Source organism: Salmo salar, chromosome 10 (genome assembly GCF_965601325.2).
Source record: "Salmo salar chromosome 10, fSalSal1, whole genome shotgun sequence".
NCBI classification, from domain to species: Eukaryota; Metazoa; Chordata; class Actinopteri; order Salmoniformes; family Salmonidae; genus Salmo; species Salmo salar.
In genome coordinates, this window is record NC_138300.1 from 23,552,486 (window position 1) to 23,566,982 (window position 14,497).

The 14,497-nt window shown below is 42.3% G+C and overlaps 1 protein-coding gene and 1 long non-coding RNA gene across 3 annotated transcripts in view; one reads left to right on the forward strand and one right to left on the reverse strand.

Annotated features, from left to right (window-relative positions):
- Nucleotides 1-7,369: 7,369 nt before the first annotated feature.
- On the reverse strand, nucleotides 7,370-9,735 carry LOC145858574 (uncharacterized). Its single transcript, XR_014379004.1, has 2 exons — nucleotides 9,597-9,735; nucleotides 7,370-8,708 (listed from the first exon to the last, which is right to left on the reverse strand). It is a non-coding gene; the product is annotated as an uncharacterized LOC145858574 (long non-coding RNA).
- The window catches only part of lpp2 (Lipid phosphate phosphohydrolase 2), a 31,083-nt gene continuing 26,293 nt past the window's right edge, over nucleotides 9,708-14,497 (forward strand). Inside the window, exons 1-2 of one of the 2 annotated variants that reach the window (XM_082956562.1) lie at nucleotides 9,708-9,847; nucleotides 10,002-10,079. Coding sequence is in view for 1 of the 2 variants with exons in the window: in NM_001140716.1 (NP_001134188.1) it covers nucleotides 13,182-13,242 (61 nt within the window). In the remaining variant the exon portion in view is untranslated. 2 annotated transcript variants of the gene reach the window in all.

The following is a 14,497-nucleotide window of genomic DNA, read 5'->3' on the forward strand; positions in this document are numbered from 1 at the left end:
TCACCTTAACTCAGGGTGCTGGAGGTACAGGGATTCACCTTAACTCAGGGTGCTGGAGGTACAGGGATTCACCTTAACTCAGGCTGGACGACAGGAGTCTGGTAATAGTGGCTCTTTTCGTAGGGATTCATATTTGCACTGCTTCAGGTGAGAATTTGTCTAACTTTTTAGAGTGGTGGGTCTACAGGCATTGGAAGTTGGAACAAGTCTTGCTTCTCTTATGAAAGTAAAAATAAAATACTTGATGGACTAGGTGTTGTGAATTTGGCATGCTGCTACCTCGACATGTCCACTTGACAGGGTTTCTTTCTTATCAGAGTGTAGGCTGGACCCTCAGTAACCTAAAGTAGGCTAGGTTACAGCAGTCTGTTTCATGGACTCACAGACAGAGCTATGGATACAAGGATTGACCATACATTAAATACAAATTATAGTTTTAACCATGTTTTGAGGCGATACAAACAAACAAGTTTATATTTTGGGCTCTGATGAAGCATCTGGTATATATATATATATATATTATATATATATATATATATATATACTGCTCCAAAAAATAAAGGGAACACTTAAACAACACAATGTAACTCCAAGTCAATCACACTTCTGTGAAATCAAACTGTCCACTTAGGTAGCAACACTGATTGACAATACATTTCACATGCTGTTGTGCAAATGGAATAGACAACAGGTGGAGATTATAGGCAATTAGCAAGACACCCCCAATAAAGGAGTGGTTCTGCAGGTGGTGACCACAGACCACTTCTCAGTTCCTATGCTTCCTGGCTGATGTTTTGGTCACTTTGAATGCTGGCGGTGCTTTCACTCTAGTGGTAGCATGAGACGGAGTCTACAACCCACACAAGTGGCTCAGGTAGTGCAGCTCATCCAGGATGGCACATCAATGCGAGCTGAGGCAAGAAGGTTTGCTGTGTCTGTCAGCGTAGTGTCCAGAGCATGGAGGCGCTATCAGGAGACAGGCCAGTACATCAGGAGACGTGGAGGAGGCCGTAGGAGGGCAACAACCCAGCTGCAGGACCGCTACCTCCGCCTTTGTGCAAGGAGGAGCAGGAGGAGCACTGCCAGAGCCCTGCAAAATGACCTCCAGCAGGCCACAAATGTGCATGTGTCTGCTCAAATGGTCAGAAACAGACTCCATGAGGGTGGTATGAGGGCCCGACGTCCACAGGTGGGGGTTGTGCTTACAGCCCAACACCGTGTAGGACGTTTGGCATTTGCCAGAGAACACCAAGATTGGCAAATTCGCCACTGGCGCCCTGTGCTCTTCACAGATGAAAGCAGGTTCACACTGAGCACATGTGACAGACGTGACATAGTCTGGAGACGCCGTGGAGAACGTTCTGCTGCCTGCAACATCCTCCAGCATGACCGGTTTGGCGGTGGGTCAGTCATGGTGTGGGGTGGCATTTCTTTGGGGGACCGCACAGCCCTCCATGTGCTCGCCAGAGGTAGGCTGACTGCCATTAGGTACCGAGATGAGATCCTCAGACCCCTTGTGAGACCATATGCTGGTGCGGTTGGCCCTGGGTTCCTCCTAATGCAAGACAATGCTAGACCTCATGTGGCTGGAGTGTGTCAGCAGTTCCTGCAAGAGGAAGGCATTGATGCTATGGACTGGCCCGCCCGTTCCCCAGACCTGAATCCAATTGAGCACATCTGTGACATCATGTCTCGCTCCATCCACCAACGCCACGTTGCACCACAGACTGTCCAGGAGTTGGCGGATGCTTTAGTCCAGGTCTGGGAGATCTCTCAGGAGACCATCCGCCACCTCATCAGGAGCATGCCCAGGCGTTGTAGGGAGGTCATACAGGCACGTGGAGGCCACACACACTACTGAGCCTCATTTTGACTTGTTTTAAGGACATTACATCAAAGTTGGATCAGCCTGTAGTTTGGTTTTCCACTTTAATTTTGAGTGTGACTCCAAATCCAGACCTCCATGGGTTGATAAATTGGATTTCCATTGATTATTTTTGTGTGATTTTGTTGTCAGCACATTCAACTATGTAAAGAAAAATGTATTTAATAAGATTATTTCTTTAATTCAGATCTAGGATGTGTTGTTTAAGTGTTCCCTTTATTTTTTGAGCAGTATATTATGAATGTACTGTAGCAACTGCAGATTTCCCCTTTAAATGAATTCAGGACCTTAATTCAGAGCTTGGTTGTGGAGGAATGCAATTGTTTTGGATTGTTTATTTTCATTGTGTTTTAAAAAAATCATTTTGTAATGTATTGCTTTTTTATGTTTTATTTTTCACATGTTGTTTCTTGATTTTGTGTTGCCTTTCAGGATATAGGTCTCATTTGATGGCGCTGATAGACATGGCCACTCTGTTTCTGGCTCCTAAGCAACTTTGTTACAAGCATTTCGCTACACCCACAATAACATTGTTAAATATGTGTATGCCGACCAATAAAATTTGATTTGGAAAAGAGATTAGTTAATCTCATCATGACTTCCTGGATATATAAATGAAATAGACTAAATAGATAATTACATTAATAAGGAATGCACAGTAACATCTGGGAGTATATCAGAAAGGGCTATCATTTGTTGGTATTTCTTGAGAGCTCTCTAAAAGGAGAGCTGTGGTTTGTTCAGCCAATGACAAGCAATAACACATTATTTCTACACACCTTTAATCATCTATATCTTCTCTTTTCCGTCTGGTCCATGCAGAGTTCTCCCTCAGCCCTAGCAAGCCTCAGTGTGTCTTCATGGCCTGGGCCAATGTGACCTGCTACTGGACACCTGGACAGGGCTCTCCCCCAGACACAGGCAACACACTGCAGGTCAACATGTAAGATGCCATCACATACTACAACATCTACTGCACAAGTAACTGCTTGTGATTATATTAGGCCCCTCCCGAGTGGCACAGTGGTCTAAAGCGCTGCATCTCAGTGGGGGAGGTGTCACTACAGACCTTGGTTTGATTCCAGACTGTATCACAACCGGCTGTGATTGGGAGTCCCATAAGGCGGCGCATAATTGTCCCAACATTGTCCGGGTTTAGGGTTTGGCTGGGGTAGGCCGTCATTGTATATAATAATTGGTTCTTAACTGACTTGCCTAGATAAATAAAGGTTAAATAAAAAATAGACAGCATTAGTTAGAAATAAAGGCCAGTAAATACTTCAACATGTATTTCCCCAACCATGAGGGAAACAAAGGCAGACTGACATGTTCCAGCACTGGTGCCACCACAGAATGATTCAAAGAAACTTCCCTTTTCAGGACCCTGTCTTTCAACAATAATTCGTAAAAATCCAAATGACTTCACAGATCTTCATTGTAAAGGGTTTAAACACTGTTTCCCATGCTTGTTCAATGAACCATAGACAATTAATGAATATGCACCTGTGGAACGGTCGTTAAGACACTAATAGCTTACAGACGGTATGTAATTAAGGTCATAGTTATGAAAACTTAGGACACTAAAGAGGCCTTTCTACTGACTCTGAAAAACACCAAAAGAAAGATGCCCAGGGTCCCTGCTCATCTGTTTGAACGTGCCTTAGGCATGCTGCAAGGAGGCATGAGGACTGCAGATGTGGCCAGGTCAATAAATTGCAATGTCCGTATTGTGAGACGCCTCAGACAGCGCTACAGGGAGACAGGACGGACAGCTGATTGTCCTCACAGTGGCAGACCACGTGTAACAACATCTGCACAGGATCGGTACATCCGAACATCACACCTGCGGTACAGGATGGCAACAACAACTGCCCAAGTTACACCGGGAACGCATAATCCCTCCATCAGTGCTCAGACTGTCCACAATAGGCCGAGAGAGGCTGGACTGAGGGCTTGTAGGTCTGTTGTAAGGCAGATCCTCACCAGAAATCACCGGCAACAACGTCGCCTATGGGCACAAACCCACCGTCGCTGGACCAGACACGACTGGCAAAAAGTGCTCTTCGCTGACGAGTCGAGGTTTTGTCTCACCAGGGGTGATGGTCGGATTCGCGTTTATTGTCGAAGGAATGAGCGTTACACTGAGGCCTGTACTCTGGATGCCTGATTGATTTGGAGGTGGAGGGTCCGTCATGGTCTGGGGCGGTGTGTCACAGCATCATCGGACTGAGCTTGTTGTCATTGCAAACAATCTCAACGCTGTGCGTTACAAGGAAGACATCCTCCTCCCTCGTGGTACCCTTCCTGCAGGCTCATCCTGACAGGATGGAAGGAGCTATAGGACGACAGGCTCATTAATGGCTGGAATGGAATAAATGGAACAGAGTCAAATGTGGTTTCCATATGTTTGATGTGTTTGATACCACTCCATTTATTCCATTCCAGCCGTTACAATAGACGCAGGTAATACACAGTGTCAAATACAATAGACTATACACACGTTTAACACAAATCTTACTTTACATCTTTAGGTCTCTCTCTCTCCCCTCATTGAAGCTTCCCACCCCAGTCCTCCCAAGCTCCAGTCTGTCAGCGGTGAAAGGCAGACCCAGATGCCTGAAGCTGCAGTGGACTACAAATTCCAGCTTCCGTGTCCAAGAACCGTATCTCCTCTGGTGCTCTGGTCTACTAGCTGCAGTACAGCACAAAGGAGCAGGTGTGTGGCCCACTGTCATCTCCAATCTGTCAGTTACTGTAGGACTATATGATGTATACAGTGTGATGTGTATAATATGTACAGTGCCTTAAGAAAATATTAATACCCCTTGACTTATTCCACATTTTGTTGTGTTCGACTCATTTCAAAAGGGATTAAAAGTGAAGACCTGTTTTTAGTAATGTTTGCAAATGTATTGAAAATTAAATACAGAAATATCTAATTTACGTAAGTATTCACACCCCTGATTCAATACATGTTAGAATCACCTTTGGCCTCGATTACATCTGTGAGTCTTTCTAGGTAAGTCTCTTAGAGCTTTGCACACCTGGATGGTACAATATTTGCACATTATTATTTTTAAAATTCTTGTAGCTCTGTCAAGTTGGTTGTTGATCATTGCTAGACAGCCATTTTCTAGTCTTGCCATTGATTTTCAAGGCAATTTAGGTCAAAACTGTAACTAGGCCACTCAGGAACATTAATTGTTGTCTTGGTAAGCATCTACCAGTGTCTGTTGGAAAGCAGACTGAACCAGATTTAACTCTAGGATTTTGTCTGTGCTTAGCTCTATTCTGTTTCTTTTTATCCTAAAATACTTCATAGTCCTTGTCAATGACAAGCATAGCAGTAACGTGATGAAGCCACCACCATGCTTGAAAATATTAAGAGTGGTACTCTGATGTGTTGAATTTGCCCCAAACATAACGCTTTGTATTCAGGACATAAAGTTCATTTCTTTGCCACATTTTTTGCTGTTTTACTTTAGTGCCTTATTGCAAACAAGATGCATGTTTTGGAATATTTTTATTCTGTACAGGTTTTCTTCTTTTCACTCTGTCATTTAGGTTAGTATTGTGGATAACTACAATGTTGTTGATCCATCCTCAGTTTTCTCCTATCACAGCCATTAAACTCGTAACTGTTATAAAGTCACCATTGGACTCCTGGTGAAATACCTTAGTGGTTTCCTTCCTCTCCAGCAACTTAGTTACAAAGGACGCCTGTATCTTTGTAGTGACTGGGTGTATTGATACACCATCCAAAGTGTAATTAATACCTTCACCATGCTCAAAGGGATATTCAATGTCTGAGATTTCATTTTTACCCATCTACCAATATACTGCGTGCACAATTAGGCAAATTGTATTCCTCTGGATTAATTCTATTGTTGAACAAACACAATGCTCTCAGTCAATCCAAAATGTTTTTGAACCTCAAACCTGAATGTTTAACAAAGGAAAAGTGAGTTTTGTCTTTCTCAGGGAAATATATGTGTGCACAATTATTAGGAAACTAAATTACAAAAATAATTTCTCTCAACTCACTTGCTTATTCTCAATTTTTAGAGTAAGTATAACAGATAAGTAACGCAAAATGACAATTATATAACATTTTTGGCCTCTCAAAAAATATTCAGTGACCAATATAGCCACCCTTATTTTCAATAACTGCCATGAGCCTTCCATCCATGGAGTCTGTCAGTTTCTTGATCTGTTCACGATCAATTTTCACTGAAGCAGCAACCACAGCCTCCCAAATGCTGTTCAAAAAGGTGTATTGTCTTCCATCACTGTAAATCTCATGTTTGAGAAGGGCCCACAAGTTCTCAATAGGATTTAAGTCAGGTGAGGAAGGGGGCCAGGTTGTTATTCAGACATCTTTGAGGCCCTTGCTGGCTAGCCAAGCAGTGGAGTACTTGGATACGTGTGATGGAGCATTGTCCTGCATAAAGATCATGGCCTTCTAGAATGCTGAGGACTTCTTCCTGTACCACTGTTTGACGAAAAAATCTTCCAGAAACTGGCAGTAGGTTTGGAGTTGAGTTTCAGTCCATCTTCAACCCGAAAAGGTCCAACTACCTCATCCTCAATGATAGCAGCCCATACCAGTACCCCTCCTTCACCTTGCTGGCACCCGACTCAAAGTGGTGCCCTGTGTCCATTACTGATCCAGCCACGGGCCCATCCATTTGGTCCATCAAGAGTCACTTTCATTTCATCTGTCCATAAAACCTTTGAAAAATCTGTCTTCAGGTATTTCTTTGCCCAATCTTGACGCTTCAACTTGTGAATCTTATTCATCTTGTTTCAGCCTTCTTGACCTTGGCCATGTCTCTGAGCACTTGACACCTTGTACTTCTGAAGAATCCAGGTAGGTTGCAGTTCTGGAATACGGTGGCACTGGAGGATAATGGGTTCCTGGTAGTTTGACGTTTAATTCTTGTCAAGTCTTTTGCAGTTCATTTGCGCCTTTTCTTCCACATGCATTTTTTGGATCCCAGTTGACTATTCGCAACAAAACGTTTGAATGTCCGGTGGTCACACCTCAATAGTTTAGCTATTTAAAGAGTGTCGCATCCGTCTGAAAGGCATTTTACATTTTTGTTTTTTTAGTGTCAATTAAATTTCTTTTTTGGCCCATTTTACCTGAGGTAATGAGGCTGCCTAATAATTATGCACACATTGATATAAGGTGTTATTCACTTTCGCCACACCCTCCCTCATTACACAAATACATATCACCTGAAAATGATTAAATCCAATAAGCATTCAAGTTTATATGGTTTGGAGTTCGAAAATGTGAATAGAAACAATGATAAGATCAGAATACTCACTTGCCTAATAATTGTGCAGGCAGTGTAGGTGTGGCATTGGAAAACCTCCCTGGTTTTTGTGGCTGAATCTGTTCTAAATTCACTGCTCGACTGCGGGACCTGACAGAGAAATGTATGTATGGGATACAGAGATGAGGTAGTCGTTCAAAAATCATGTTAAGCACTTTTATTGCACACAGAGTGAATCCATGTAACTTGTTAAGCAATCTTTACTCCTGTACTTATTTAGGCTTGCCATAACAAAGGGGTTGAATACTTATTGACTGAAGAAGTTTTAGTTTTGAATTTTATATTAATTTGTAAACATTTCTAAATTCATAATTCCACTTTGACATGATGGGGTATTGTGTGTAGGCCAGTGGCACAACATCTAAATGTAATCCATTTAAAATTCATGCTGTAAAACAACAAAATGTGGAAAAAGTCAAGGAAGGGGTGTGAATACTTTCCGAATGCACTGTATGGAGGAAAAAACGGACAAACTTAACGCCAACACCTGCTGTAGATATACGGTGCCTTCAGAAAGTATTCACACCCCTTCCTTGACTTTTTCCACATTTTGTTACGTTAAAGCCTTATTCTAAAACAAATTCAATAGTTTTTTCCCCCTCATCAATCTACACACCATACCCCATAATGAAAAAGCAAAAAGTGTTTTTTTAAAAAAAAATTAATATATTTTTTTTACATAAGTTCTCAGACCCTTTACTCAGTACTTTGTTAAAGCACCTTATGCAGCGATTACAGCCTCGAGTCTTCTTGGGTATGGAGCTACAAGCTTGGCACAACTGTATTTGGGGAGTTTCTCCCATTCTTCTCTGCATATCCTCTCAAGCTCTGCCAGGTTGGATGGGGAGCCTCGCTGCACAGCTATTTTCAGGTCTCCCCAGAAATGTCCTTGTGTGGCTGAGCCACACAAGGACATTGAGACTTGTCCCAAAGCCACTCCTACGTTGTCTTGGCTGTATGCTTAGGGTCGTTGTCCTGTTGGAAGGTGAACCTTTGCCCCAGTCTGAGGTCCTGAGCACTCTGGAGCAGGTTTTCATCAAGGATCTCTCTGTACTTTGCTCCGTTCATCTTTCCCTCGATCCTGACTAGTCTCCCAGTCTCTAATGCTGAAAAACATCCCCACAGCATGATGCTGCCACCACCATGCTTCACCACAGGGATGGTGATAGGTTTCCTCCAGATTTGACGCTTGGCATTCAGGCTAAAGTGTTCAATCTTGGTTTCATCAGACCAGAGAATCTTGTTTCTCATGGTCTGAGAGTCCTTTAGGTGCCTTTTGGCAAACTCCAAGCAGGCTGTCACTCTACCCAAAAGGCCTGATTGGTGGAGTGCTGCAGAGATGGTTGTCCTTCTGGAAGCTTCTCCCATCTCCACAGAGGAACTCTGGAGCTCTGTCAGAGTGACCATCGGGTTCTTGGTCACCTCCCTGACCAAGGCCCTTCTCCCCAGATTGTTCAGTTTGGCCGGGAGTATCGTTCAGCCTGTAGGTGGGGCAGACATGAGATGAGTGACTTTGCTGTGGAAGGTGAGGTGGCACTATGCTAGAGCTAGTCACTCTGCTCTCTCAGGTCCATTTCATTTTAAAGTGTCTACATGCGTATTCTATAAACATTCAATTTGAGTTGTTGTCTTTGTGTGTCTTGCAGTCCCCACCCAAGAGTCAGGTGAAATGCTCAGTCCTGTGGTTTAACATGTCCTGCTGTACTGAGGGTTTCCAGAATGCACTGCACACAGGTGACTGCAATGCCCTGAGTGTGTCCGACACTTCCTGTCACCTGACCCTACCCCCACAGGTACAGACTCTGACTATATTTGACCATTGATGTCAATACCTTTGCAAAATAGTAAGATGATAGCATTGTGCAGGAGTCTATATCTTGATATGAAGTTGAACAAATGCCCAGAAACTTGCATAGTTTTAGTTGTATTGTGTCCAATGTGTATGCAATGTAAAATGATACATATGTCTTACTGATGGTATGATCTCCCAGCACCCAAGGCGTTATTTGGTGATGTGATCAGGAAAAACTCTGGGCCCTACCTTTTACAGTATGTGTTGTATGCCCAAAGACTTGACATACAAGAATGAGCTGTTGCATGGAATGACATTCTAAACATGGGTGGGAGTATTGTTGTTGTCAGAGGGCGTGTGGCCGGAGCTGTGCTACAGCTAGACTGTGAGGCCTGAGTATGGTGCAGAGACTGGGTAGGACAAGCCTACACCAGGCAAGGAGGTAAAATATACACACACACAGCACAGACCTAATGTATGTCCTAGGCTTTAGCTCAGCTCATTCATTGATTTGTCAGTAGCTGTCACCATAATGAATACATTTTTATGTGGATGTATTGTATTCCTTTATACTCACCCTCTTACACTGACTCTTCAGCCCACTCTGCTGGCCCAAAGGCAGTGGTGCAGAACCTGAGCAGAAGTTGTCCTGCAGTGGGAGTCTGTTCCTCTGGAGCAGAGGCATGGCTTCAGCTGCAACTACAGCCTCTAGTCCAGATTGAAGAGGAAATCCTGAGGTTGTAGTTACGGCTGTGGTACCAGTTGAGTGGTTTGTCTGGACTGTACAGGATCCACATGGAAGGAGTCCTGCTGGTCCAACGGCTGTAGGTGAGGACTAAGACAGGCAGAGATGTTGGAACTATTCTATTGACTTACCTCCATTGGAGTAGACAGTTGTTCATCCATATGTGTGTGTTTATGTGCACTTGTGCATGTGTTTGTGGATGTTAATCCATATGTGTGTCTGTATGTTCCAATCCAGAGGGCATCGATTCAGTGGACACCATCCTGCTGTGCTCACTGTCCTGATACTGCTGACCTGCCTACATTGGAGACAGAGGTGAGAGAGAAGCCTAGATGGCCTGCAGTGCAACTCTCCCCATGTCTTATCAGCCTGCTGCATTCTACCAGACCCACATGTTTCCTTGGCTGATTAGCAGCAGACTGCAGACTGGCCTCCACTTAGTCTGAGAGTCTGATAACAGTGTCTGTTCTCTGCAGGATAAAGCAGAAACTCTGACCCCGCACATAGTAGCCTGTCAACCTGGAACTCCGAGACTAAATACACCACAGTCTTTTTCACTGAGGGGGTAGGTACTTTTGAATGCCAGATAGCAAAATGGGACTGTGCACTACAAAATGGAAAAACACAGATCCACTACACATATCTGTAGACAAATGCTCTCGTTGAAGATCTCTGGAAGTCAAAAGAAACTACACAGAGTAGGACTCATTTTGTGAAAGTATTATTTTCATTGATTACTCTGTGTTGCACTTTAATGCTATTGTTAGTCTAACCAATATTACATGTTTAAAGTTATTATTATAATTTCAAATACAGCCCCATTGTCCCCACTCACCCAGTAGGGGGCAGAAACCTATTGATTTTGAATGCACAATGAACAAAAATATAAATGCAACATGTAAAAAAAGGGTTGGTCCCGTGTTTCATGATCAGAATTTTTTTTATTATTTCTTTCAATTATTTTGCACATCGGTGTTAGTGAGTGTCTCCTTTGACAAGATAATTCATTCACCTGACAGGTGTTGCATATCAAGAGGGGGGGGGGCTGAGGAGTATTTCTGTCTGTGTAATAAATCGGATTTTATTTGTCACATGCGCCGAATACAACAGGTGTAGGTAGACCTTACAGTGAAATGCTTACTTACAAGCCCTTAATCAACAATGCAATTTTAAGAAAAATACCCCCCCCCCAAAAAAAGGCATAAAAGTAACAAATAATTAAAGAGCAGCAGTAAAATAAGGCCCTATTGTGGGGAAAACGAATTCTCATTGGCTGGGCCTGGCTCCCCATTGGGTGGGTCTGGCTCACCAGTGGGTGGGCCTATGCCCTCCAAGGCCCACCCATGGCTGCACCCCTGCCCAGTCATGTGAAATCCATAGATTAGGTCCTAATGAATTTATTTCAATTGATATTTCCTTATATGAACTGTAACTCAGTAAAATCTTTGAAATTGTTGCATGCCAGTATAAGTGATAGTACCATTTCTTAGGATGTCTGATCCCTGGCTGCTATATTTTGAAACTGTATTTTGTGTCCTTGTTTTTCTATCAGATTTCCTGAGTTTGTTTCTGTTATAACACACTCAGGTTTTCATTGCGTCTTACTGTGCTTTCTGGCAAAGTCAAAGTGCAAGGCCACATGAAAAGTACTTCAAAATATATGAATCATATATATAAACTTTTACAAATATATGCTGAAATATCGTCTTATCTACTGATGCATGTCTAACTCCTGGTATTTAGCTACTCCTGTGTTATAAGAGAGGCGAGAAGGGTGTCATGCCAGGCTAGAACATAAGCCTAGCCCCAGTCTAGTCCTAATGAAGAAACAGAAATCCTTCAATTATCCCAGCTCCTTGGAGTCCTGCTTTTGCTTGGTAATGTTAATTATACAGTCCCAGCAGGATTTGTAAAAGTAATTTTGCTTTTGTAAGATTGTAAGTTTTGTCCTGTTTCGCAGAGTATTAATGTTTCCACATACTGAGCCCATTACTCACCGTGGGTCCACCCCGCTTTGATTAATGCCCACAACTAAATGTCACATTTACACCCAATTTCGTTTTTACTACCCAACGTCAACCGGCCAACTCCAGTCGTGTGAGTCAGCATCCCTGGGGCTTTTTTTGTTGTTGTTGAGGATAGCATGTTTTTAAATACTGTACAGCCTACTGAATTAAGGGTCAGGCACTGTATAGAAATCTATGCACATGTTATTCAAGTAAGCAATATTGACCCAGGACAGGGAATCTAGGCATGGGGTGTAGAGCTGGGACGATTAAACGATCCACCCGACCATACCGATCACTTATCGCAGGCATTTTGCTGATATCGTTCTTTACGTTAAGTAGCCTATACTAGAGAAATGTTTGAAATGAAACAAGTTTGCTAATATGGATGATGGCACAATTGATGGCTAAAACCATCAACCTAGTAGGAGTAGTTTAAAGGATAATAAATAAATAAATCCGGGGGGCACATTGTTATAAACTTATCGTCCTATTTATTGTTATTGCATCAATTCAGGCAATTTATCGTAATATCCATATCGCCGAGCTCTAACGGGGTGGCCGCTGAGGTCTGTAGCCTACTGGCTAGAGTCGATAGATTTTGGTTATGTCATGATTGAATATAAGATATTGTTATTGCCATGTTTGGAGTGATAAATTATTACTTGCCTTGAATGCCCTCAAGACAATATCATATAACAACTCTAATTAAGATATAAAACATTATTTATCACACGTGTCAACATGAATGTAGTACCATGGGTTTCCCCCAAATTCCCAGTAAGTTTACACTGATCTATGGAAATACTATTACATTTCCCCAAAGTTGTATGGCTAATTTATCAATCAATACACAGTACAGTGAAGTACATCCGCCATACACAAATCAGCTGCTGTCCACTGTAGGCTACTCAAATTAACTACAATACAGACTTCTGCTCAGCTTTCTTTTATTATTGCTGTCAGTGTCAATTATTACATTCAAATTTGGAGCAGATAATGTAGGCCTACTATTCGACGTCAGATTGTGGGAGTAAAAAACTGCAAGGAAGTGGGAAGGAGGGATCTGTGGCGTGGAGGGTTGTTGGTTTGTAGGACGCCTCAACTACTGTAAAAACGAAGGTTTATTTTTCAAGCCTGTCATTACAACCAAAATATGAGGGTAAGAATTTAACACTGTCGCCGATTAAGATGACTAGAGTCTGAGTCTGGAAGACATTTTTCGCAATTAAAAATTGCACACATAGGTGTCAACATCTGTGGACAGGTAAGAAAATATCTTACAATCCGGAAGAACTCGCAATACAGGTTGGCTGCATACGTTTTACTCTGCGGACTCAATGGCAACACTCGTAAACTAAGTTTCCAAACACGTGTCTGATCAACTGGCAGCCTCTATCAATAGAAGAAAATGATGGATTTGAGAAAAAAGAAGATGTATGTCTTGGTGGACGTGATGTGCGTGGCAGTAGGTAAGTAGCCTACAGTAGCTACAGTGCATCAATTTCACACTGCGCTTGAACATAGAAACGATTCTATAGTCTACACAAGCCAGACCTATGTATGTGTCTCGATAGCATATTGATTTGAGTTTTGGGCTGATGAAGTACCAATTGACGTAAAATAGAAAGGTTATCCACCCAGCTAACAACAAACGTAAAGACAACTTTAGAGCGCGTTCTGAAGTTATTACCTAACATTTTCGTAGGAACCTACCAGTTATGTGCAAGAAATGTTTCAAAAAGACAATTCCATTATTGTCAATTATACAACGGGTGGGTCTAATCCTTATAGGCTACTCTTACCCTACTATAACGAAAGCTGGTTCAACAGCATTGTGTCCGGTGTCCTTCTTATCCTGGCCATTCTTTAGCCAAGTAGCCTATCCATAAAAGGTTTATAAATATATCTACTTGTGAGGCTTTTGCGTGACATAGGCCTATCTGCAGTGCATATTTGTATTTATTAAGGATCCACATTAGCCAAGGCTGTAGCTATTCTTCCTTGGGTCTAGCAACATTAAGGCAGGTATATACAATTTAAAATATTACATTACATTTCATAACACTTTTCACAACACATTAAGTGTGTTCCCTTAGGTCACTCTATCACATATCTACAATACAAAATCCATGTGTATGTGTGTAGAGTGCGGCGCTAGTAGTTTAAACAGACACCTCGGTGCATTCAGCATGTCAACACTTCTTACAAAAATAAGTAGTGATGAAGTTAATCTGTCCTCCACTTTGAGCCATGAGAGATTTACATGCATATTATACATTTACATTTTTACATTTTAGTCATTTAGCAGACGCTCTTATCCAGAGCGACTTACAAATTGGTGCATTCACCTTATAATATCCATTGGAACAACCACTTTACAATAGTGCATCTAAATCTTTTAAGGGGGGGGGTTAGAAGGATTATTAATGCTAATACTCCGTGTACATTTAAGGGCCAGCCGTGCTGCCCTGTTCTGAGCCAATTGTAATTTCCCGAGGTCTCTGTTTGTGGCACCTGACCACACAACTGAATAGTAGTTCAGGTGCGACAAAACTAGAGCCTGTAGGACCTGCCTTGTTGATAGTGTTGTTAAAAAGGCAGAGTGGCGCTATATTATGGACAGACTTCTCCCCATTTTAGCTACTGTTGTATCAACGTGTTTTCACCATGACAGTTTACAATCCAGGGTTACTCCAAGTAGTTTTAGTCACCTCAACTTGCTCA